The sequence below is a fragment of the Aedes albopictus genome, chromosome 2, assembly GCF_035046485.1.
Source record: "Aedes albopictus strain Foshan chromosome 2, AalbF5, whole genome shotgun sequence".
NCBI lineage: Eukaryota > Metazoa > Arthropoda > Insecta > Diptera > Culicidae > Aedes > Aedes albopictus.
The window spans coordinates 304,209,401-304,236,015 of record NC_085137.1 but is presented as its reverse complement, the minus strand read 5'-3'; the positions used below and the strand labels follow the sequence as shown (position 1 = coordinate 304,236,015).

Here is a 26,615-nt window from a genome sequence, read left to right as displayed (position 1 = left end):
TTGAAAATGACCGTTATATTGAAGATAAACATCATAAAATGTAAATTTGAACAAAATTTACCACAATAGGGATACAAGCATGTTTTAGAAGTGAGAATAATGTTAATCAACAAGATAATATGCATGCTGCTTTAACACAACAAATTTCATTAAAACAGGTAAATGGACATTTTTGTTTAATTTACGTTTTATTTTGTACGAACTTCACCAATACAGAATCTCATATTTTTTTCTCCTGGTCATAGTTGCTACTAGCAATGGTGAGGACAGGAACCTAATTTGTTTCAACTTAAAACCTTTACTAGTTAAAATGAGACGAAATACCAATAAAATGGCGTGCGTGCCAGCTGAAATGGACTTACGACACATAAGCGATCAGCAGGGACGGATAAAGGACAATTAATTCCAAAACATATGCGGTATTTGATCAGTGTTAGTTGGCCTTTCAATAAATAAATTTACTTTGAAAATCCTAATTACAGATCAGAAATTAATTCAATTTGTATGAGAACTTATTGGACACGGTGTATTTCTTAGAGTGCACCCTTATTGAGAAAATGATGCATCGAGTTCCTAGGAAATATAATAAGGTTAAAGTGTCTTTATTAGAGACATTTTAAAGAAATACCTAGAATTCTGGAGAATGTTTCAATTTGGAAAATGAAATTCTTACGTTTTATCCAACTGTCTTCTAAAAATACAAATCCCCTTTCCAAGCAAGATTTTGCGATTGTTGAAAGACAAGTGGCATGTTGAAACGTTGACGATTCGCCGTGGAATGACCCACATACTAATTTCCAAAACGATGACTACAAATTTGTTCTTCATTCAGACACTGGCTCCAACTCAAAGCTCAGCACATTTCCGAACAAACCGGCCACAGCCGGGGTACAAATGCGGCGTACCACTAACAAACGTGGCAAAACGGCGCCAGCCCCACCGAAGCGAACGAGGTTGGTATCAGTGATCCTTACGCAAATAACGTTACCTTACCCGTCAATATTCACGTGCAAATGTTTGTCTCCCTTCTCGTTTGATGTTCCTACCAAATAGCTTACTCTCTTCTAGTCGTGATTCAACATACCGGGACGAGGACAGCGGAAAGACTGGCGAAGGCGACCAAAACACAAACGGTATAATACCAATCACAAAATCGTCCTCTTGCAGTAGTTTCCTTATCGATAAGCTGTTTCGAGGTATTTCTATTTCTGGAAGTTGAAATTAGTGTGCTTTACTTTTGCTTGGTGTCTTTGACAAAAGCTTATCTCTGTGACGTCGTTTGATGAACTACTGCCTTAACTTCATACAAGAAGCCTATCTTTATTTGTGGATTTTAATATTTTTACTCATTGAACTACTAACTCTAGATATTTTATCAGCTAACCAACTTACCTACTAAATATATATTTCCATATTATATTCTGTCAATGATAAATCTTTTAATTTAAAGTAACACTACATAATGAGTTTTTATTTTCTAGTCTAGTCTAGTCTTGCCTGTTTTTTTTAATTATTGGATATTTCCATAGAATGATATCCAACCTCTGGGATAAACAATCTACCTCGTGTTTCCCTCACGAGCAAAGAATTTAAATTGTAAAATCATCCAATTTTACCCAATCAATCGCGCTTCTTAATCAACCGTGGTTACTTAGGCATATATAATCAGAAGTCTATGTTTTTAGTTACACACTTTTTTAAAAAAAATAAAACGAAAACCTTGTGTGGCATGGATTCAGCAGACTGCCGTATTACCCCGTGTTTTTTACAATAATTGTTGTTGAACAATAATTAGGGTAACCTTTTAATTGGACAGATTACCATGCTTGTCCGTTCAAATTGTGCTACAAGTTGAAAGTAGCCCTGTCTAGGTACAGCACTTAAAAAAAATAAATAAACGACCTGTGGCATATTCGCATATTACTGCCACATTGTAGGATATGTGTGCCATCAGTAATTTCACGCTCCCATATTCATCTTATTTGAAAACAAGCGATAACGGCACCGATTGGTTCCGTTCTTTTTGTTTCTGAAGTAACCGGCCATCAGGACCTGAGACATCGGGTCTGCAGGAAAAGTGGGAAACGTTATAAAGAACTCCATGGACGGGGTTTTCTATTACGAGTGAAACACGACGTTGTTTGTGTCATGGCAGAAATAAAACTGTTTATTCGTGTTCCTTATAATACATGATATACCGCCTGCAGTAGAGTGTTCTCTGCTGAGAGAATCTCTCTTTGAGAGTTTACCGTAGGATGGGTATTGCCTATCTTGACATAACAACTCCTTCACCCTTAGAAGGAGGTTTATATTTATCTTGTTTTTTTTTTTACAATTTATTTGATAGTTAAATACATACATCTGAGTTTTTTTTAATTATCGGAAATATTGAAATATCTGAATCGAGTAATTTCAATAACTTTTCTTTCTTCTGATATCACCTAAATGTGAGGTGCAAATAATACTTTTTAACTAAATGATCGAAAAAACTGAAACATGCAATTCGATAGCATATTATAAACCTCCAGCTATAAAAATCATTACAATCCGTTGGATCTCTTCCTCATTCTTTTAAACAAATACTCTTTCAATGACTTAGATACAGAGTCTGTATCTGTACTGTAGTAACCGTTTTTGCTTTGAACGTTCATTCAAATTAACAACTCCTATACATCAAAACGTTCCTCTGCACACACTCTCACAAAGTTTACAAATTATGTTTCATCGAGGATTACCCTTCGTTAAAGTTTGATTTTAAAACTAAATACTCAAACGAAATTAAAAGTACCTTATAAAACCACAAAAAGAAATCACAAAAAATAGGTATAGACTTCTTCACATCAAAATGCAATAAACTAAACATAAATAAGATAAAATACCGGGTCGATTCACATTTTACAAAAATAGTCATTCACTAGCAACAATCACCGCAACGGTTCAGGATTTACAGTAGCAGTCAAATTACACATCTTAATATTAATTCTACTTCTTACAAAAACAAACGTATAGATGAAAAAACCGATGCTGATGATATTCGTCGCTCTGTCTTGAACTCCAACGTAGGTTTCCGATCCGCAATGCAACGTCTACTGCCGCCCAAAACGTCCAAAACACCTTGCAGCACAGGCAACAAAATTTGTTGCATTTAATGCCATCGGGGCAAGATGAAGCTCTTCTTTTGTGTAGCCAGTAACAATCCATAAAACCGATGCATGCATGCAAGGTCGATGTAGTTCGCTCATAGTGTGATACTGGTACTACGATAGAGCCAAAAGCGTCGAATGGAGCCGCATTGTCCTCGTAACAAAATGGCAATAGTAACTATTGATTGTGCTTGGATGATCTCTCTTTGCCCGCCACTGCAATGCACACAATGCGGGAAACGGAGGATAAAAAAAAACAGCCATAGATAAAGTTTGCACCGCGGAACAAATTTAACACAATTTTCCGTCTAACGTGAAACAAAATGAACATAAACCTCTGCTGGTACAGGGTCACAAAATTTTCCGTCTACGCAAACCACACAAAGAAAAAAAATCATGCCAAAATGCATTTGCACGGGGTCATGAAAGTAGTTGCACGCACGATATAAAACTTTTTTTTAATAGATTTTTATGCACTTTCATCCTTGTCGCCAACTGAAGTAACCGGCCATCAGGACCTGAGACATCGGGTCTGCAGGAAAAGTGGGAAACGTTATAAAGAACTCCATGGACGGGGTTTTCTATTACGAGTGAAACACGACGTTGTTTGTGTCATGGCAGAAATAAAACTGTTTATTCGTGTTCCTTATAATACATGATATACCGCCTGCAGTAGAGTGTTCTCTGCTGAGAGAATCTCTCTTTGAGAGTTTACCGTAGGATGGGTATTGCCTATCTTGACATAACAGTTTCCATGCGTGCTCACTTCTAACAAAAAATGCAAAAATAAGAAACAAAACAAAATACGCTTCAATCCTTTGTTTTTCGTAGGATGAAAATGGGAGTCACATGTTTAATAAGGGAACCAATACCCTACCACATGATTCCTCATTTTTCGTAGTTTTCTGACTATCTTCAAACATAGGAATGTTTTGTTGATACTACATGAATAGAAATTCAAATAGTGGGGCCGGAACGGTTCTATATGAACCCGACGGTGAAATCTAGCATTACAAACGTGTTCGAAACATCGCGGTTGTGGCAGCAGCGATGAGCCAATCCGACTCCAGAAGTTAAACGGATTTGTCAGGGTGTCTACTACCTGGAAAAACCTGGAAAACCTGGAATTATCAGGGAATTTTACTCGACCTGGAAAAATCCTGGAATTCTCAGGGAATTCTGATGACAATCAGGGAATTTCTGTGTTTATCATTTTAAAACAAATTTTCAGTTAGAAATGCCTTAAAGCGAATAAAAATTTCGGCTGCGCCGCTACTACCTACCCGCTCCTTAAATATTATTTATCAGATATTCATTACCCTTGACGTTGATGTTTAAACTAACTTGTACTTTTTCCACAGCAAACTCCTGTTTCATGTTTGACCTATTTCGGAAAACTGAGTCGACATGCTTTTATTGTTAGGATTTTGAATTCTCAAATCTTTCAACCTATTGCAGCGTAAAATATTGCAAAATTTATTGAAGTTTGCCTAACAAATTCGCAATCGCTAGTACTGCCGTTACTCGCATAACAGTCCCATCTTTGCAGGGTTTCCTCTTCATATGTGACTGTTTTGCGAGTGGGGGCAGTGTAGATGTTGGAAAATATCTGAAGGAACTTAAAGATACATTTTGAGCGTAGTTCTTGAAACTCCCGCAGAATATTATTAATCAGTTGGAACTCCTGGTGGATTCAATGTTAGTATTTCTAGCGAAATTAACTAGATGGCTTCTGTAAGAATTTTTAATCATTTTTCTGACCATTTCTGAAACGTTTTTAGAACAATTCATAAATAATTCTAAACAATGTTTGAAAGAATGTTCATCTCTTTCTTTCTCATAGTTGCTTCTGAGCTTAACATATTTTAACGAACTTGAGAGAAACTATTTTCGATGGACGTAATGCAATATTTTTGGAACATGGTTGCCAACTTATTAGTTGCCAATTTCTTGTGTCAAAATCGAAACTATTGACAATCAAAACTATTGAATTACATCATTTTTTTTTCTATTAATTTTAAAAATAGTCCATCTGTAACAATATTTGTTCATATACTTTTGATAAAAATGATATTTTGACGTAAAATAATCGTTCAAATTTGTTGTAGAGAAAAGAATTAAAAAATACTGATGAAATTCAGAATGCCTCTAGTTGAATTTATGTGGAAATTAAAAAAAAAATCAAGTTTAACTGGCAGTATTGTTTGAAGTCAATTCTTTTGAAACTCTGTTGGGATTTCCTGACTGAAATCCTATAAACATATATAACATTGTTGCTAGCAATTTCTACAAAAGGAGGAATCGCTTCAAAGAAGAATCTAGCGAAATTCCTGAAAAATACATACTTGAGCGAAGCTTGCGCAATAACTGAAGCTCTGCGTGAAGGGATTCTTAGAGGATTTGTTTAAAAGTGTTAGCTGCAATTTTTTAAATTTCCGACAATATTTAAGAAAGTTTGCTCAGCAACTACTCGGAAGATTTTCTGCTGGAACAGCGATGATTAACTTTTATAAAAATATAGTGTTATTTCTTGTTGTTTTCCTTGCTAAATTCCTTCAGAAATTCATAAACAAAATTTTCATTAAATTATTCAGAAAATTCTCCTAAAGTATCGCTAGGATTGTATTAGGAATTTCATCAGAAAATCAGCTCGTGTTCCGTCCTAAATGCTGGTGGAATGTTCTCCTTAAATGTCAATATAGCTGGAACTGGACATTTACCAAAAAGTTGCGTTTCCATGAATTTCTAGAAATCTGAAAACAAACATTACATGCTGAGGGTGACGGGTTCGATTCCCGGTCGGTCCAGTATCTTTTCGTAAAGGAAATTTCCTTGACTTCCTTGGGCATAGAGTATCTTCGTGCCTGCCACACGATATACACATGCAAAATGGTCATTGGCAGAGGAAGCTCTCAGTTAAAAACTGTGGAAGTGCTCATAGAACACTTAGCTGAGAAGCAGGCTTTGTCCCAGTGAGGACGTTACGCCAAGAAAAAAGAGAGAGATGTGTTTGTTTAGTCGATTTGTTAAAGTTTCTTGAACCTGGAATTATTTTCAAAAACCTGGAAAAATCCTGGAAATATCAGGGAATTTTATTTTCATAATTGAGTAGACACCCTGTTTGTGGAATGAATTACTGACCATTGATTTAATAAATAAAATCATTTTTGCATTGCATTGATAATATAAGAAGTTGACGATATACTCGCTCAATAAAATACATCTCGAAACTACTTACCTTTGGATACTAATCAACGCAACTAACTACCAATTTTGATTTTCATGGATAGATTAACTCAAATTTTGAACATTTTTTACAGGATTTTCACGAGATCTCGCAAATTTGGTTAACCGAACGACGGACTCCGAAAATGAGCAAACGGAAATAACGCCAGACACCGATACCGATAGTCAAGAGCCATGTGGAAACTTCCAGAAGTCTTCGTCGCAGCAAAGTTCCTTCAAACGCGTTCCAATTATGGGCAACCGAGGGTTGGAAACGCGTAGCAGTAAACGTTTACCTCAGGGTGCTCCTCGAAAGGATCAAAATGGCCCGATCAGTGGTCAACCGCCCACTGGGATAACGATGAATGCCGCCGGACAGCCCGTGGTTGGTGCGTTGGAGGTTCAGAATGTTAAGAAAGCTATTAATCGGTATGGGACTTTACCAAAGGGAGCCAGAATTGGTGCTTATTTGGAATCTCTGAGACAGACTGATGGTTCCACAGGCCAACCGATTCCACAGCAGATGCAAACTAATTCTGTTCCACCAGACCCACCGCCACCAATGGCAGCGGCAAATGTTATATCTAACAGTTTACTAGCTGCTCAAAGATCGGCCGTTAAGCTTCAACAACAGCAGCCGCAGATGATTCGAAGTAATTCTTCCAGTGGGGTTACAATGGCCAACTCGGCAACCGCTAGTCTTTCGAAACTACAACGACACAGAACCACAACCGACGGCTCCATGATGACGTTCTCATCATTCCGGGGTACGGTTGGTAACAACAGCCCTAAACGGTCTATGCCTCCAACGCTTGCAGATTTGGAATTTCCACCACCGCCAGTAGATTTACCTCCTCCTCCTGAAGAATTTGAAGTCCACAATCTTCCAGGTCCTCCGATGGAGAAACTTATGAAACCATCAAATGATGTTTCCAACACTGAACCAAGTGTAGAGGAAGCTAGCTCTAGATTTGGCGTAAGTCTTCGGAAGAGAGAACCATCCACCGACTCATGCAGTTCTCTCGGCAGCCCAGCCGATGCTGTTGCGCATAATAGCATTGAACCGTCCGCCGCACCCATTCCACCACCCCCAAGCTTAAAGGAAAAGCTTGAATCAAAGTTCGCCGCTGAAATCAAAGAGAAAGCAAATGTGCCAAAGTCAGCCGCGAACATCGACAGTCATTATAAATCTACAACCGATCCGGCCTCACAATTAGTCAGTGAGCTAGCGGAAAGCATGATTCTACCAAAACCTCCTCCACCGTTGCCTCCAATTGACGTGGCGCAGCACTATAAATCCTCGGACGTAAGTTCACTGCGAAGGACAAAACCGGTTGAATCCAGTACTAGCGCAGTGCCACAACCTCCTGCTTTCAAAGCGCAACTCAAAAAGATCGATCCCAAACGAATCCCGAACCAAATCCCCAAGAAAGAGGAGACTAGCAATATCATCGACTTTAAATCGCGGCTACGTAAAGTCGAGAGTAGCGCCGATTCCAACGCAGTCAGCAATGGGATAAGTGCAAGCGATCAAAATACGACGACGATCGGAAGTAGTGACTCCAGCTCAGACAATAATAACAAGAATCATTCTAACAATAGCGTGAATAATAATAATAACAGTAACATTATAAACAACAACCAAGCCAATGATCATCACTCCAGCGACAATGAGATGAAACCTAGGAAAGGCGAACTGCGGAATGGGACGAGCAAAAACAGCAGTGCTGGTTCGGACAAACTGCTGCAGGAAAATAATGAGCTAAATAGTTTAAAACTTAAGAAAGCTTCCCCTTCGGTGGTCACAAGCGTGGCACCAATCGATAGCAATAAAATTATCGAGTTGAAAAAGACTGAAATTAAAATTGAACTTAGTCAGGAGGAAAGAAAGCGGGAGAGTTTGGAAGGTATTTCACTGAAAGCGGAAGGGGCCATAACAGGCGGTGATAATCTTTCGACTGGCAGCGGAGGTACCACAGGAGATGAAGGAGACAAACGCAAGAGTACTGGTAGTATCAGTAGTTTGAAGAAGCTGTGGGAAGCTAAAGAATCGCCAAACGATCAAAGTTCTCAGTTAAGCCCTAAACTTGGTGTTAAAAGTGCGGCCAATACCAAAATGAATAACAATCTCGATGATGATAGCAGCAATGTCGTTAACAATTCCAGTACAACTGCGACCTCGGCAAGCGTTGAAGATCATCACCAATCAACGCAGCAGGTTTTCGTAAAAAAGCCTGCCGTTCCGGTGAAACCTTCCAAATTCTCGTCGATATATGCTACCCCTATACAAACCCAAGCCCCCGCCTCAACGGCAAATAATTCAATCAATAACACCACTACAACCACATCGAAGTCGAACGATAGCAATAGTTCACTCCTTTCGGAAAAATCAACGGCCTCCTCTTCGTCGGGTCCTTCCTCAACCGCCAGTCGCGAGGGCATTCTCGAACTGGTCCAACTACTCGAAGGTAGTCTCAAGCTACCGGTGAATTCGATTTCCGCTTCGCAATGGTTGCAACTCAGTGAGCGGCTCAATTCCCTACAGTCCAGTTGTGTGACGTTCGCTGACAACGAAACGCTGCCGCCGCACACCAAGTTCCACTTCCGGGAACTGGTTACCCGGGTGGAGAACCAGTCGCGGTCGCTTCGCTCGGCTGGCAGCAAGAACGTGCAGGACAACGAGAAATTGGTGCTCGAAGTCGGTCAATCATTGAAGCAAATTTCGAACGCGCTGCACAGGTAATTTCAAGTTAAATTGGTTGATTTCGAGGAATGTTTCTAGGAAGGAAGGTTGTTTAGTATATTTATGGATTCATTTAATTTTTGTCCCTTTCTATAATAATGGTAAAATCCTTGATGGGTGTTAATTGTGATGATTGCTCTTTTTAAATATAGTTACATTAAACTGTTCAACGTCATGTTTAAGATAAAACATAATCCACAATTGTACGCTACCATACTCGGTTCACGCTGTACGCCTGCTTGAGCAGCGAGCTCGTGGCTTATCTTTCGTCTTCGCCACCACACAACGCGTTGTTACGTTGAACTGAGAACTGCACAACGCATAATACACGGTTCGTGGCTGTCACCTCGGTCACGTCCAACGCTCGCCAGACCTCTTTCCACCTGGGCAGATCACGCTGTCCTCCAGGTCTAGGTACCGTTCGGATCTCTTGCGCACACCAGTTTTACAGGGTTGTTGTTCGGCATTCTCTTAATATGTCCTGCCTTCTTTTGCCTCTACCCGGATGCCTAGGTTCGCCGTAGAGTACAGCGAGCTCGTGGAAGGATAAACCCTGTGTCACTATTCTACTTCCGAGACGAATCCTGTCATGTTCGGTTCCGCTTAGGCGCTGTCCATAAACTACGTAGACTTTTTTTTCGGCCATCTCAGACAACCAACCCAACCCCTCCCCCTAGAGTAGACTTTTGTTCATAGGTAGGGTGGGGCGGGGCAAGATAGGTCGCCTAAGAATGGATCACCATAACTTTGTAAATACAAATCGTATTGGTTTGTATTCGTCCGCTACTCTTTAATACACTAGTTAGCTATGCTAAAAGTTCATTAAATACAAAATATGGTGTTAAACAAGCAGGTTTAAAAAGTGATCGATTTTGCGTCGTGAAAAAAGTGCGGGGCAAGATGGGTCACCTTTTAAGTAATTCACATTTTCTCAACGAAAAACGTCAAAATATAAGATTTGTTCCGCATTCATATATGCTCCATATCCATACTGAGTAAACAAGACCTACTAGTAAACATTTTATAAATTTATTTGGAATATAAAAAACTTTACTATTTGGGTGGTCCTAAGGCAACTTGAAAATCGATGTTTTCACTAAAAAAAATTATCATAATTTTTTTTTTATAATTTTGAGCGTTCATTCCGCTTAATTGAAGTTATTTATGAGATAGTCTTGTAATAAAAAATAAATAACTTTTGAATGATCCAAAAATACATTCAAAATTGAAGGTGACCCATCTTGCCCCGCGGCCGTTTATATGGAGATAATATGGAATGTATCGCATAAGGAAAATGGCTAAAATCCATTTTATTTTTTATTTCCAATGAGAGTGAATAATTTTTCAATCAATGCCCCAAACTTTTGTATATTCATGCTGGTCATCTAACAAAATTATTAACATAATCAAAACATGAGTAATGCGCCCGAAAATGGCACTGACCCATCTTGCCCCGCCCCACCCTACAAAATTTCCCCTCCCCCAAGAGAGTCTACGTAGTTTATGGACAGGCCCTTACTAGCATGCACTTTGTTTTTGACTAGTTCGACATTTACTGCTTGGCATTTCAAGCGGGTAGCAGCTCTGCTATCATTCTAAATGTTCTTCCAATAATGCCCATGTCGTCCGCAAAGCACACAAATTGACTAGATTTCGTAAAAATCGTATTTCGTCTGAGCCGGCTCATTACACTTTCCAGAGCAATGCTAAAATTGTGAATGAGGTTCCGTCACCTTGTTAATCTCCGGCGAGATTCGAATGAACTGGATAGTTCGCCCCTTACGTAGTTTTGCACACCATCTATAGTTGCTTTGGTAAGTCTGATCAGCATTACAGGAAAGCCTTTTACGTATGACGATACGATAACCGTTAATATATCATTCAGCTAAGAATACCAAGCGAAAGCTTTGTTTAGCGCGAAGGTACACATCTCAATTTACACCCATCAAAAGATTGAACAATATATTTGGGACTCTTTGATTTAAGGAACAAAAGCAGAATATTTCGGAGCCAGAAAAAAAACACTTGAAATTACCGCACCAGTGCTGAAAACTTATAATTTTCCTTTTCTTCTGTTTCTTTATGTTTTAACAATTCTGTTCGATCACAGGGATACTAGAACAGGCAGTCACCAGTTGCCAATTATGACCATTAGCTAGAAAGGATGGTGCAAGCAATCCGCGCGTACATGCGGCAGTGATTGGCCGACCCCAGAGTAAGACATCTAATCAGAATGTTTGTGATTACTATCCACTGCTATTCTTGAGAGCATTGTAACAGTGATACAGGTATATTAGTTGTCTTTGGCTAAGTAGCTACGCAAAGCGATATTTTCCATTGCAAGTTCTCACAATTTAGACCATTGCCCACACAGAATTTATCAACTTTCTACTTGCTATTGTAATAAAAACTCCTAACTATCTATATGCATGCTACTTGTACTCGATTTTACAACGGGATCTTCTAACTACAACATAAAATATACTGATCATGCGCCTATGATGGGTCATGTAGATTTGAAATGTGACTTCATATGAGGTGCCATACCGTCTGACCATGATTCCTCGTAAAAGCCATTCGGAAGGATAAGACTAAGGGATAAGTACAATTCAAATTTACATCGATTCACCCATGTCGCGTAATAAAAAATAAAGTAAAATCAATCGACCAGTGAGCACACGCTGTAGAATGGCTGATATCCGACAGGAAGTGTAATGCCATCGAAAACTATTGCCGTCGTGTTGAATAAGAAATGAAACGTTATTCGCACTCGTGTATAAACCAGCAATTGACGCTCAATTATATTGCCAAAAAATGAAGTGAACTAATTTTAAATGATTTTAACCGACACGTCTGATAGTTTTTAACCAATGGTAAAAATGGTAAAGTATTGATCAAGCAAAGCATGAAAGCAAAAATCAGGACTGAGATTTTATTAAGAATAAATTTTTAAATCCAACCTTTTCAATTGTTTCAATTTTAATCGGAATGCATGGTTTTAGATATCGTTATCTAAAATCGGCTTTTTTATCAAGAGCATGATTAATATGCTTTATTTAAGCCAAAGAGCTTAAGACTTGTGTTTAATTTTTAAAAGCTAACGTTTTCATGAAACACCTCTTTCGTAATGATTGGCATGCAATCAGAATGGTTTGATTTTGGTGTTTCCATGTATAAATTATGTTATGAATTTTCAGATTGAACGAATGAAATATGCAGAACATGAAGTAGCGTTTCCTCGATGCAAAAGTCCAATCCAATCGTGCGTAAATAATCTAAGTTATTTAAAAATATCTCTAAAAGGTAACAGTAAAATGCTAGTCGTAAACATTTATACACATTATCAATAACAGTGTTATAACGAGCCCGTTACTTGTATATTAACGGGAAAATGAACATTATGCACGTGACACGTGATTGAATGAAAGCAACGGTTTTATGACTGAAGTTGTTGTTTACTAACGAAAGTATGAGTGAAAATTGAAACTTTTTTTTGATAACACTGTCTAAAATCATTGAGTAATCAAATATCCATCAAACTATGAGTTTAAGCATCAGCGCGTCTCTCTAGGAAGTTAAATATAATCAAAGGATGAAAAAAATCAAACAAAATTGAGACGTGTGAAAAATTTACTAAATATATTTTTCGAAACACTGATATGGTAATAGCATTCATCATTATCGTACATCTTCATGACATATATTCACGCTCATATAAAAATCGACATAAAGATATTATTAAATAAAAATGTAAATCAAAATGAGGAGTTAAAGGAAACAAATTACGTGACCGAACAGGCAAGAACGCATGATAATAAGCGAACATTATTACTCAAATGAAAAAAGTGAATATAAGTGTAGTAGTGACTTTATCAAAAGTATGTGAACATATTATCAAACTAGTAACGAAACGTAAAACCCAAGTGAAAAAGCGTGATATGATAAAACAAAAGTATATACACCCTCTCTTATAAGACAAAAGAGAACAAAAAAAGCTCCACATACAACACTAAAATACCGAAGCATGCTAAAAAAACGAATGCAAGTTTGGCAACTTGCAGTATAAAAATGAAAATCAACAATAAAAATATCGCTGTAAGGCAATAATAATGATAATGCATGGAAGATTATTGATAATCCGAAAATTCCATTGAATGTCGTAATGCACCCCAACTCCGACGTTTACGCAGAGAACAGTTAGGTACAATTTATGTGCTCTGCTGAAGCTGCTCCATTACCAGTTTTGCATGTCCGTCCACGGTTTGCCTAATTTTTGCACCCTTGTGTTGTGCCAATTCAGATTGCTAGCCATTTTGCATTATATACCGTATTACCCCGCTAATACGACACCGACTGTTGTCGTATAACCGGGGTAAACTTTTAATTCGACAAACTGGTCACCCTACACCATCATGCTCATTAAAATTTGGCAACTCTATTTTTGATTTTGTTTTGATTTCCGGATTTGTTATGAAACATAGTTTTATCAAATATTGCAGTGGCGCGAATGAAAAGCTCGTTCTTTCTACGATTGTTGCCATCCTCAGTTCACTCCGGTTGGTCTCCAGGCGGTTTCACGCTAACGCCGCTCAGCACTAAAGTGCATAATTTCCAGACTACACCAAAAATGTGTAACCCTTGCACATTTACAAAATCAGCTCCAGTGTCCGCAAAATTGTTAAAATCGCAAAAATTTTTGTACGCCAATCCAGGTAGGATTACTAGTGACCTTGGAAAACAAAAAAAAAATCAACATTTCGCATCTAGAAGAGTGTACGAGCTGTTTTTTGAGAATGTGTAACTGCTACAAATTTTTGTGTGGTCTGGAAATTATGCACTTATGAGTAGGTCTTACACATTTTAGTGCTGAGAAATTTTAGCGTGTTGGGTGTTGAATAGCACCAACTCAGAACTTCCGAAATTTGCTGGTGCAAGAGGAGTGGCTGCAGGTGCGAGTATAAGGGCAATATCGAACTGTTTTGCATTTACAGTGTACATCGCTGTAACATTTGAACACTTTTTAATTCGACATGTGTCATATAAGCGGGGTACGAACTAAAAAGTGTCGTATTAAAACGTGTCGAACCAGAGGGGTAAGACGGTAGTTCGCAGCCAACACTGCACTAAGGGCCAGAATCGCAATCTAGCGGAACAAAATTAATTACTCCAAAACGAAGCATTTCCGGCACATGGTGTCTTCGCCAAAGTTGCTTGACATCAGCAGGGGCATCTACTGCTAAGACTTAGTAGTTCGCAACTCGTCCGCATAGGTGGCGCCACCATCTAACTTCTTTGTTTTACGTCCTAGAGACTTGGCGTCTTCGACAAAGTTGTTCATTTTGGCAAAATAAACAACTCTTTCTCAGACGTTAAAATTCCACAGCCTACTGTTTTTGAGTTATTTTAAAAATAAAAAAAAAACAATCAATGAAAACCAGTTTTTTAAGCTTATTTTGGCATTTTTACTAGAAACCATGTGAGTTTAATTTTTTTTCTAATGCAAATGTGTCAAACCAAACACATTGTATGGAAATATATTCAATATTATCATTAAAAATAAAAAAATAAAAATACAATTTCGAAAACAATAGTGTGAATTTCAAGCCTTAATATCTCACAAAGCGCAAAAAATCGCAACTTCAAATTTTCAGCAAATACGAAGCAATACTAGGTGAACATACTGTCAAAAATTTGGAGAGGTATTTTTTGGTGTTTTTGAGATAATAGCTTTTTAGTAACACCATAAATATAAGTAGTGCCAGCATGTAACTTTTTACTGTTACACATTCGAGAGTTCATGTCTTCGAGAAAGTTGTTCATTTTGACTGAATTAACAACTCTTTCTTAGACGTCTAAATTCCACGGCCTACTGTTTTCGAATTATTGTATATAAACTAGATTTTATTGATAAAAATTGTCAATAAAACACATTTTGATGCAATAGTGTGAACAATTGTTTATTGTTTTAATTTTACGATACATAGTAGGTCATGAAAGTGTCAGTTTACTATTGTCAGCATGGCCCAAGGTATCTTTCAATTTTTGCTTGTTATTTTCAAAATGATTTAAGCTTAACCTATTTTGTCAATCTTTTTAAATTTTAGAGCGCAAAATATCTTGCCGAAAGCTCGTGGATTTGTTCCTGGATGGAAAGGACGGTGATCAATCTCTAGAGATTGTGAAACTAAAGCTACACGAAACTGATATTTTCATGGCCCGCTAAGTGTCGTAAAAGCACAAACAATTAAAAAAAAAATAGCTCATACTATTGCATCATAATGTTTTTTTTATCTGTATTAACGAGATTTTTAGCCTTAGGCTAGTTCATCTCGGGACCCACGCTTTACTTCCCTTCCGAAGGAAGAACCCACATTTTGTGAGTATGTCGGGAGTGGGATTCGATCCCAGGTCTTCGGCGTGATAGTCATATGGTTTAACCATCACACCAGGTCCGCTCCACCGCATCATAATGTGTTTTTTTTTTCAATAAAATGTAGTTTGTACACAGTAACTCGAAAACAGTAGGCCGTGAAATTTTGACATCTAAGAAAGAGTTGTTTATTTAGGCAAACTGAACAACTTTCTCGAAGACATAAACTCTCTAATATGTATAACTTTTAATGATAATATTGTACATATTTCCATACAATTTGTTTGGTTTTACACATTTGCATTAGAAAAAAAAAAATAAACTCACATGGTTTTTAGTAAAAATGTCAGAATAAGCTTAAAAAACTGTTTTTTCATTGATTATTTTTAATTTTTAAAATAACTCGAAAACAGTAGGCTGTGGAATTTTATCGTCTGAGAAAGAGTTGTTTATTTTGACAAAATGAACAACTTTGCCGAAGACGCCAAGTCTCTAGGACGTAAAACAAAGAAGTTAGATGGTGGCGCCACCTATGCGGACGAGTTGCGAACTACTAAGTTCTAGATGCCCCTGCTGATGTCAAACAACTTTGTCGAAGACACCATGTGTCAGAAATGCTTCGTTTTGGAGTAATTAATTTTGTTCCGCTAGATTGCGATTCTGGCCCTTAGTGCACTGTCTATTTACCCTTCTCATACCCATAAGAAGGGTATAAATATCGCTTGGAAAACCGACCTTCGATCCAAGGCCCTGAGGGCTCAAAGTATCTAAATACCAAGGTAAGGGATTCCCGCTTATATTCATGTATTAGTGTGAAAAGGAAAAAGCAAAAAAATAGTTATGAAGTTTGCGCTGATTTGTATGGGCACATCACTATTTAGCAAACTTTCTTAATAAATTAAGCTCTTACGTCTTAGAAGCAACTATTTAATTGCATCTCACTGGATTAAAAGTGACCTCCATGCAACCTCCATGCAATAAAACAGGAAATATCGCCATTTGAATATCAATGACAAAATTGTTTAATTGGACCTAAACATATTTTTCAGCATTTAGAATCATCCAAACTAATAAAACTTCACAAACTTTGCAGAAACAATGACATTTTAGAGTAAAAACACCAACTTTTCATAACTAACGTAGATGTGTTGGTGAGTCTCGTTATTGACATTTGCAGGAATCTCTTACCTTAGTATTTAGATACGTTCTGAGGGCTAAGTCTCACCAATCAACTCAGCTCGACGAACTGAGTAAATGTCTATGTGTGTGTGTGTGGGTTACAAAAAAAAGTCACTCATGTTTTTCAGTCGTCTTACAAACGATTTGGGTTCTCGTAGCACCAAAAAGGGCCTGCCCATAAAGTACGTACTCTTAAGGGGGCGGGTGGGGGTTGGGGTTGTTTGTGTCCAAAGTCTACGCTCCATACAAATTTCGAAAACTTTGTACGGACAAAAGTCCACGAGAGGGAGGGGGGTCTGAGATGGCCAAAAATAAGTCTACGTTAAGGTGGCCCACACTTATATGAAAAACAAAAATTTCGAAAAATGCCAAGTCTTACCTCCTCAATCAGTTGTTTTGGACTCCCAGAAGCTACGTTCAAAATTTGAGCAAAATCGGTCGAGCCTAAGGGGGCGCTCAAAACGCTTGAAGTTTGTATGGGAAAACTTGACCAAATGTATGCACAAATTTTAAGTTTTCGAATTTTGCCGCTAGGTGGCGCTGTAAGCGTTCAATAATCAAACCCTTTGGTATTATTGTAGCTGACTATATGTCAAACAACTTTGTCGAAGGCTGCAAAGTGATCCAACGTCTGTGAAAAAAGTAATACCCTAGGAAAAGTGAGGATAAACTTTATTGTTATTTTTCCAATACCGTATTACCCCGCTAATACGACACCGACTGTTGTCGTATAACCGGGGTAAACTTTTAATTCGACAAACTGGTCACCCTACACCATCATGCTCATTAAAATTTGGCAACTCTATTTTTGATTTTGTTTTGATTTCCGGATTTGTTATGAAACATAGTTTTATCAAATATTGCAGTGGCGCGAATGAAAAGCTCGTTCTTTCTACGATTGTTGCCATCCTCAGTTCACTCCGGTTGGTCTCCAGGCGGTTTCACGCTAACGCCGCTCAGCACTAAAGTGCATAATTTCCAGACTACACCAAAAATGTGTAACCCTTGCACATTTACAAAATCAGCTCCAGTGTCCGCAAAATTGTTAAAATCGCAAAAATTTTTGTACGCCAATCCAGGTAGGATTACTAGTGACCTTGGAAAACAAAAAAAAAATCAACATTTCGCATCTAGAAGAGTGTACGAGCTGTTTTTTGAGAATGTGTAACTGCTACAAATTTTTGTGTGGTCTGGAAATTATGCACTTATGAGTAGGTCTTACACATTTTAGTGCTGAGAAATTTTAGCGTGTTGGGTGTTGAATAGCACCAACTCAGAACTTCCGAAATTTGCTGGTGCAAGAGGAGTGGCTGCAGGTGCGAGTATAAGGGCAATATCGAACTGTTTTGCATTTACAGTGTACATCGCTGTAACATTTGAACACTTTTTAATTCGACATGTGTCATATAAGCGGGGTACGAACTAAAAAGTGTCGTATTAAAACGTGTCGAACCAGAGGGGTAAGACGGTACATGTAAAGGAATAATATCAATATTGTCAGATTTCTTGAAACGTAAACACCGCGCGGTCGTTGAAATGTTTCAAATAGGGGCTTTGCACAAAAGCTCACGCGGTCTATCGTTTTCGAAAGGAACAGCCGCACCGTAGGAAACGCCGCAATGTTATTTCCCATAAGGATGAAGTAAACTGGGAGTGGAAACCGCGGCTGTACCTTTCGGAAGCGATAGGCCGCGTGCACTTTTGTGCAAATCCCTCAATAATGAAATCTCAATACTTTGCCTCACTTTGCCTAGGGTATAACTTTTTTCACAGCCGTCGGATCACTTCGCAGTCTTCGACAAAGTTCTCTGGCATATAGTCACCTACAATAATACCAAAGGGTTTGAATATTGAACGCTTTCAGCGCCACCTAGCGGCAAAATTCGAAAACTTAAAATTCCTGCATACATTTGGTCAAGTTTTCCCATACAAACTTCAAGCGTTTTGAGCGCCCTCTTAGGCACAACCGATTTTGCTCAAATTTTGAACGTAGCTTCTGTGAGTCCAAAACAACTGATTTAGGAGGTAAGACTTGGTATTTTTCGAAATTTTGGTTTTTCATATAAGTGTGGGCCACCCTAGTCTACGTAGTTTATGGACAGCGTTAAAACATTATTGGGCGTTCGGTTACCGAGATGTACAAGATTCTATAACACTAACCCGAATGATACTAATGCTGAATACCCGTGCATTTACCGCCTCGGCTATATGGGCCCTTTTGTGTAGTAGTGTGCGTGTCAGAAAAACGTCAAATCGAAATCCATCACGGCCGATAGTGTCGCGCGCGGTTCTACTAACAGGTGGCAGTGTGCTCATAAAAATGATACCGGGCAAAAGTTGTTGATGAATTTCCTCTTTGAGTTACGTCTGTTTGTCTGTGATAATATGATTACCATCAGTATCATCATAGACTAATTTCAAGTCCTCGAGACCAAAGAAAACGATCAAATTGGGTACCAGTCCGGTACTAAATAATATTCATAACCGTGTATTTTTTTCCGTGTAAATGGCCTTTTGTGTAAATTATATTTAGCGTGTTACACTGATCTGACAGCTCTGACAGTAAGGGAATAAACATAAATTACGTTAAGTGGGTACCGAGGATTGTTCACAATCTGCGAACTTGACTGCGTTAAAAATCGCGACTATGACGCCGCTGGTATCATCGTACTTCCCCGTGGCTCAATGGAAATACACACCTGCTCCATCATGCTATATGTACCGTGATTTCGGGTGAAATTGATCACTTTTCACAGTTTTTGGCTTCTAATTTTTGAATACTGTTATCGATATGGTCAAACTCAATGCTTTAACACATATATGTGCCTGAGCCTCATTTTGCACCCAATTTCAAAACTTCAAAAATCTGATTCTCAGCCGTTTCTCAACGAAAGTTAATGCAATTTTGACAGTTGATTACAAAATTCTTCTAGTTAATGTAACCGGGATCATCGTTCCGGATTTTTCCATTGTTCCGGATTTATGGCCGGGGGTACTGGGGTAACCTCCTTATCAGATAGAGGTGCAACCTATAATTTGCCTTCGAAAACTAGCTTGCGGCATATCAAACTTCATGATTTTGCAAAACAAAAGTATTGGACCATGTTTCTAGAGGTTTCGGATACACTGGCCACTTCTCCGAATGTTCCGGACCCAGGTGCCCCCAGGGAAGTGACCACTTACTGACCGGTTCTGAAACCTAGCTTGCGACATATCAAACATGGCCTAATACTCTTGATTTGCAAAATCATGAAGTTTGATATGTCGCAAGCTAGGTTTCAGAACGGGTTATAAAGTAGCCTCTTCCCTGGGGGCACCAGGGTCCGGAATATCTGGAAAAGTGGCCGGTGTACCCGAAATCTCTAGAAACATGGTCCAATACACTTGTTCTGCAAAATCATGAGATTCGATATGTCGCAAGCTAGGTACATATTACATATCAGAACCGATCAGAAAGTGGCCACTTCCCTGGGGGCACCATCAAAAATCTCTAGGAACATGGCCCAATATATACTCTTGATTTGCAAAATCATAAAGTTTGATATGTCGCAAGCTAGGTTTCAGAACCGGTCAGAAAGTGGCCACGTCCCTAGGGGCATCAGGTTTCCGTAACATCCGGAGAAGGGGCCAGTGTATCCGAAATTTCTGGAAACATGGTCCAATACTCTTGTTTTGCAAAAATATGAAGTTTGATATGTCGCAAGCTAGGCTTCTGAACCGGTCAGAAAGTGGCCACTACTCTGAGGCTACAGGTTTCTGGAACATCCGGAGAAGTGACCAGTGTATCCTAAATCTCAAGAAACATGGCCCAAAACCCTTGTTTTGCAAGAACATGAAGTTTGATGTCGCAAGCTAGGCTTCTGAACTGGTCAGAATACGGCCACTTTCCTGGGGGCACCAGGTTTCCGGAACATCCAGAGAAGTGGCCAGTGTATCCGAAATCTCTAGAAACATGGTCCAATATTCTTGTTTTGCAAAATCATGAAGTTTGATATGTCGTAAGCTAGGTTTCAGAACTGGTCAGAAAGTTGCCACTTGCCTGGGGGCACCAGGTTTCCGGGACATCCGGAGAAGTGGCCAGTATATCCGAAATTTCTGAAAACATGGTCCATTACTCTTGTTTTGCAAAATCATGAAGTTTGATATGTCGCAAGCTAGGTTTCAGAACCGGTCAGTAAGTGGCCACTTGCTCTGATTACTATGTAGATTCGACCTTTCAAATCGAACACCAGAAATTTATTGAAAAAAGAAATAATTATTATTTATTATTATTGTCAGATTTCTTGAAACGTAAACACCGCGCGGCCGTTGAAATGTTTCAAAAAGGGGCTTTGCACAAAAGTTCACGCGGTCTATCGTTTTCGAAAGGAACAGCCGCACCGTAGGAAACGCCGCAATGTTATTTCCCATAAGGATGAAGTAAACAGGGAGTGAAAACCGCGGCTGTACCTTTCGGAAGCGATAGGCCGCGTGCACTTTTGTGCAAATCCCTCAATATATCTCCATTGAAAACAACGCCAAACGCTTAGGGTGTTCATTTTACCCCCAGTTTCCCTACACGCTCCATCGGTTGAAGCGTTCGTGGTTGGGTTATAATTTGTAAATCTCTGAAATTCTTGGGAAATGCATTTCAACGTGTATTGGGCAGCCCACTCTCTAATCGGCACCTACATTTCAAAAGGGCGTAACTGCATTTCAAAACAGTGCCTTTTTTTGAAGCTGTGGATCGTATTTCATACTTCCCATGAAATCCATCCCCACTATCAGAAAGAGGGGGATTTTAGCTTTCTTTTAGTGCTTATAGATTGTCCAAAAGATTGAACATACGATCCACAGCTTTGAGAGAAGGCACTATTTCAAAAAGCAGTTACGCCCTTTTGAAATGTTGGTGCCGTAATGTCGTTTTCGTTTTTGCGGTGGAGCTACACCGGTGCAGCACTTTTGCACCGAAAGTGTTCGTTTTTGATTTTCGTGCTGCACCGGTGTAGCACTTTTTCTGCACCGCTCAAGATAGTGCTGCACTCAAAAATTCGAGAGTGTAGCGGGTGTACACCGTGTCCACCAATCAACGATTGCAAAGTTATAAATATTTTGGTTTTTATTCACGCACACCAATGCAACTGCACCGAAAATGTTCGTTTTTGCAGTGAAAAGTGTAGCACGAAGCGGTGTAGCACCGCCACAAAAACGAAAACGACATAAAATAAAAACTCTCATTTTTGAGTAACACCCGCCGCACAGGGACTGTGTTGGAAACACACATTTTTTAAAATTGCTCGTACGCTCACATTTTTGCAAAATATCAATATTTTTCGGTATTTGCAGGTGGTTTATAAACCCAGTGAGGTTGCCATGTCGAAATTATTGCAAAGTACATGCTCATGTGAGCGTACGAGCTATTTAAATAAAAAAAATGTGTGTTTCCAACACAGTCATGTGCGGCATGGATGTTTACTAAAAATGTGCAGGCCGAACACATTTTTGAGCGTAGCCGTTTTTGCGTGCAGCTGTCAGCAACCGCAAGCAAAAGTGAAAATTTTTCTTTCAGCGCAAGTGCGTGGCGTGGGTGTCCGTTTGTGGTGTTTGTCCCTGTTTGTCCTATTTTCAGTGAAAAAAATCTAATTTTCAATTAAATTCCGAATACAGCAACTTAGCTTCGTTAAACTTGTCCGTGGTTGTCCTATGGTTTCAAAATGTCCCATCTTAATCACTGCCGTTTGTGCTTGAAGGAGGTTATCGACCCAGCTAACGCAGCCAATATTTACACCAAGCTCTCCGATGGAATCCCGCTGGCGGAACACTTGGATTCGCTTTTTGATATTCTGGTAAGTTTCAACGGTTTGGAAGCTTGAAGCAGCGTTGTGGTGATTTAATTTAATTTTTCAAAGGTCGGTGACTACAGCGACGCTGATGTTCTGAAGCTGTTGTGCTCAGAGTGTGTAGGACATATTACCAGATGTGCATCCGGTAACGCATCCGTCCAGGAACTCGAGACAATCGGAAATAGATTCCGCAGCATGGAGGGTAACGCGAGGATGTTTATCCGCGGACAGTCACTGCAAATCGGCAGCAGCCCGAACAGTTCGATCAATTCTCCGTTCGGCATGAGCACACCAAAGGTGGGAACCGTACAGCCCCTTTCGGCATCAACCGGACACAAACGTACCGCCAGGGATGCTGACTTGGATTGGCGTCTAAGCCAACCATCTACCAGCCGTGGTGGCGGCAGTCGACGATTGGACCGCTCTCAGAAGAAAGTGGTCGTTCGTGAAATTCAACTGGACGAGGAGGATGAAGATGCCCGTGAAACAGTGGTCAAAACAAAGTGTCCATTTTGCAAAATGACCTACGTGCGTCATACGGCTCTGGTCAAACATGTTGAATCGATTCATCCGGAGAAGGGAGTAAAATTCAAGAGGTGCGACTATTGCGCGAGAAGTTTCCTGAATGCGGCCGAGCTGAAGACACACAACAGCACCTGTCCTAAGAAGAGAAGCAGTGGTGGCGGCTGGTGGGGCTGGCGTCGCCGAGGATGGTGGTGAGCAACTCTTACGGTCGCATGATTTAACCTTTCAGATATTTCAAAGCAATACCTACTTCTTTTTTAATAACTTGAACTAATACTATTAAATATTGTTTTGTTTTAAATGTTTTCAAATAAACATTAATTACCTAATTAAGTACCTAGTTACTACACATACATACATACATACATATAACATTAGACATTCAGCATTGGAAATTAGAAGATCTACTGTACTGCCCATATTCGCATAGTTGACGTAGGCGCCACTGTAGTTTTCAAAACACTTTTTCACTTTGAACAATGAATAATACGAAGTTCAAGATTTTCTTCCATGTTAACATCTAACTAACGGTTAAGTCTTTACGTTATAAAACGCACATCAGAATTACGCACATGCGTTAGTTATTAACTTGTGTATGCTGACATTGGCAAAGGTGGTTAAGTCGACTATGCGAAAATGGGCAGTGTAACTCCTTTATATGAGAATCGAACTTTTCCCGATAGACCACCTCACGGCGAAATTCTATCTCTTTCGCTCTTTCAGAGAGTTTGAAAACAACAGGACCAGTACCCGTCAAATTTGACAGGTGTTGGTCCTGTTGTTTCTAATTTCCCGTAGGAGAGAAAGAGAGCGATTTCTTGATGACGTCACCGTGCAATGGAGTATTGGATTTTGATTAACCACCTGCACCAAACTGCCGTAATTCTGCAAAGTGACGTAAGCGCCATTCAAAATTTCGACATTTGTTGGTATATTATATAATATATATACAGGTATGTTCCGTTTTTATCAACACGGTCCGCGATTTTCAGTTGACAAAAACGGAATAGTGATAAAAACGGAATAATTTTCTTTGACAAAATATTTTGCAACATTTTGATATAAATTGGAAGATTTCCTGTAGAACACATTCCAAAAGCAAAAATTGCAGTTTATTATGAAATTTAATTGTCTTTGATATCTTTTAGTACATCTTGATAGCACAGTTCAAATTACAGTTTTCTGATTAAGACGCCGAAAAGAGGTTTTCAACACATTTGTGACAACAGTTTTGGAAATTTATTTTCGTTGAACGCAAGAATGGCAAATATTACAGTTCCAGTATCCGGATTGACGTTTTAAAATATAACATACTTCCAGGAATGATTAATCTCCAAGAACGTAATTTCGATATCCTAACGAAAAAGGATATGTTTACTTCCTTCCGGAACGCATTTCTCTACGATTTTCATCTTAACAGATTCCTATGAAAGTTTCAACTGGGATACTACTTGATACTTGATGGGCTACAACTCGTAGCGGTGAGTCTACGCCGAAAAAAGCATTCGCCTCCGCTGGTATCGGTCCTGAGCCAATCGCTTCCAGTCACCCTCAACGTTCAGAGCCCTTAGGTCCTCCTCAACTGTAAAACCACCGTGTGCGCGGCCTACCACGAAGCCGACGACCCCTACCTGGTTCTCTGTTGAATATGGTTTTAGCTTGTCGTTCCTCCGGCATACGAGCTACGTGCCCAGCCCACCACAGCCTGCCGTGTTTTATTCTCTTCACTAGGATACTTTTAGAAAATCTTCAGGATTTTCTATAAGCAATTACATGTCTTTTTTCTAGAATATTGGATTCTCCAAGAAGTTCCTCCAGAATTCTTGTAGGTTACCTTATACCATGTCGCTTGTTTATCTTTTGGAATTCGAAAGGGGGTCGTCCATAAACGACGTAGCATTTTTTAGACGATTCTTTGAAGAATTTTTAGAAAACAGAGGTTCTGCCTCTTATGATATCTTCAGAAATTTCTTCACGAATCAACCTAGATGTCTCTTTTTAAATTTTTCCTGGATTTTCTTTGGGATCCCTTCAAATATTTCACCAGGAATTGGAATTGATTAACCATACTTATGCATCATGTTGGAAGCAGCTCGCTGACGTTGTGTACAGTTTGAGGCTGGAATGGCCCTAATACACAAGGTGGGCTAAGAAAACCATTCTGGGATTTAGTCCTAGTTCATAAACTAATCCAAGAGTTGCTTTGGAGATACGCCAAGATTTTACTTTTGAAATATAGGAGTTTCTCTGTTTCTTCAAAATTTCCTACGGGATTTCTTCCAAGACTGCTTACTGAAATCCCTCCAGGATTTTTTTTCTGATATTTCTCCAGGGGTTCATTCTGGGATTCCATCAACAGTTTTTCTTGTATTTCATCAGAAGTTCTTTCTTGGATTCTTTAAAGATTTTTGATATTTTTCGACTTTGTTTTGATATTTATGCGCAGTAGAAACATCTACACCTACAGAGATTTTACAATTCGATTCTATCTTTCCTCTATTTTATTTCCTCATGATTACTATAGATAAACCAGCCTTGGGCTGAGAATCTAGTTAATAAAAATAATATTAAAATAATAATTATCCCCGATTTCTTACTATGCTTCCTGGGAATCTCCCAGAAGTTTAGTCTAATAATCTTCCAGGAATTCTTTCCTAAAATCCTCCAGAAGCTTCTTCAGGGATGATGTTCTGTGTAGAAATCTCCGGGGAGTTATTCCTGAGGATCCTCCAGAAGTTCCTTCTAGGAATCCTGTATAAGATCTTTCAAGGAGTCATCCAATTGTTCCTCGAGGAATACTTGCAGAATTAATTAGATTTCTGTAGGATTTTTTGGGAATCTTTTGTTTCTTCTTGGAACTCTTCAGTAGTTGCTGGAAAACACCCCAGATCGTTTTACAAGATCCTCGACTCCTTCTTTTTTGAGAAACTTATTTCTGAAAGATTTCACTCCTAATTCACCTAAAGGAACTTCTGAATTATTTTCTGACGATTTCTCAAAAAATACATTAAGGAATCTGGAGGAATACAAGAATTGCTAGTAGCAATCACTGAAGAAAGTCAAGATTGCATTTTTGGAGCAAACGAAAGATGACATCTTGAATAAAATTCTATAGGAATCTCCTGTTAGGCTAGTGAATATAGCTGTTTCGGGCTGGAAAATTTCGACAGGCTATCAAGAGAGATCTCTGGCAGAAGTTTGAGCCCCGTCGGAAAGAAATAGTGACCAGGAGAGAAGAATTCAGCGCTTCGCATAATTTCAAGAAAACGTGTACACAATTACATGAAATTTATTTCACTTAAAAAAGTCTTGTTTAAAAGATTGTAGTGTAAAAATTCAGGCAAGGACAGGCAAAGAAAGCCCTAAAGTGTTTAAGTTCTTGAAGAACACTTGAAGTGACAGGCCAAGTTCCAGTTAAGAGCCGAAAAGAAGAAGAATAATAATAATAAGACGAAGAAAGGAGAAGAAGGATCTTTAGAAGGAAGTTCTTGGAGAAATACCCAGATGGACATCCTGGAGCAATCCCTGGAAGCGACATCAATTGTGCCCTAACACAATAGTCTAATGAAAGAAAAAAAATATTCGATTATCCATGGTGATTTTTTTCC

At 39.0% G+C, this 26,615-nt stretch overlaps 3 protein-coding genes across 3 annotated transcripts in view; 2 read left to right on the top strand and 1 right to left on the bottom strand.

Annotated features, from left to right (window-relative positions):
• The window catches only part of LOC109423868 (tyrosine-protein kinase Abl-like), a 34,151-nt gene extending 20,924 nt beyond the window's left edge, over positions 1–13,227 (top strand). The window contains exons 7-10 of the mRNA XM_062854710.1: positions 833–953; positions 1,054–1,196; positions 6,464–9,107; positions 11,222–13,227. Of these exons, the coding sequence (XP_062710694.1) occupies positions 833–953; positions 1,054–1,196; positions 6,464–9,107; positions 11,222–11,270 (2,957 nt within the window). The 3' untranslated portion in view covers positions 11,271–13,227. The remainder of the gene's footprint in view (positions 1–832; positions 954–1,053; positions 1,197–6,463; positions 9,108–11,221) is intronic.
• The window catches only part of LOC134288187 (uncharacterized), a 504,266-nt gene that overhangs the window by 357,032 nt on the left and 120,619 nt on the right, over positions 1–26,615 (bottom strand). The window lies entirely within an intron of this gene.
• On the top strand, positions 22,196–23,336 carry LOC109408600 (uncharacterized). The gene is made up of 2 exons (XM_019681922.3): positions 22,196–22,485; positions 22,549–23,336. Exons 1-2 carry the CDS (start codon positions 22,354–22,356, stop codon positions 23,200–23,202), a joined length of 786 nt encoding a protein of 261 aa, XP_019537467.3. The 5' UTR covers positions 22,196–22,353; the 3' UTR covers positions 23,203–23,336.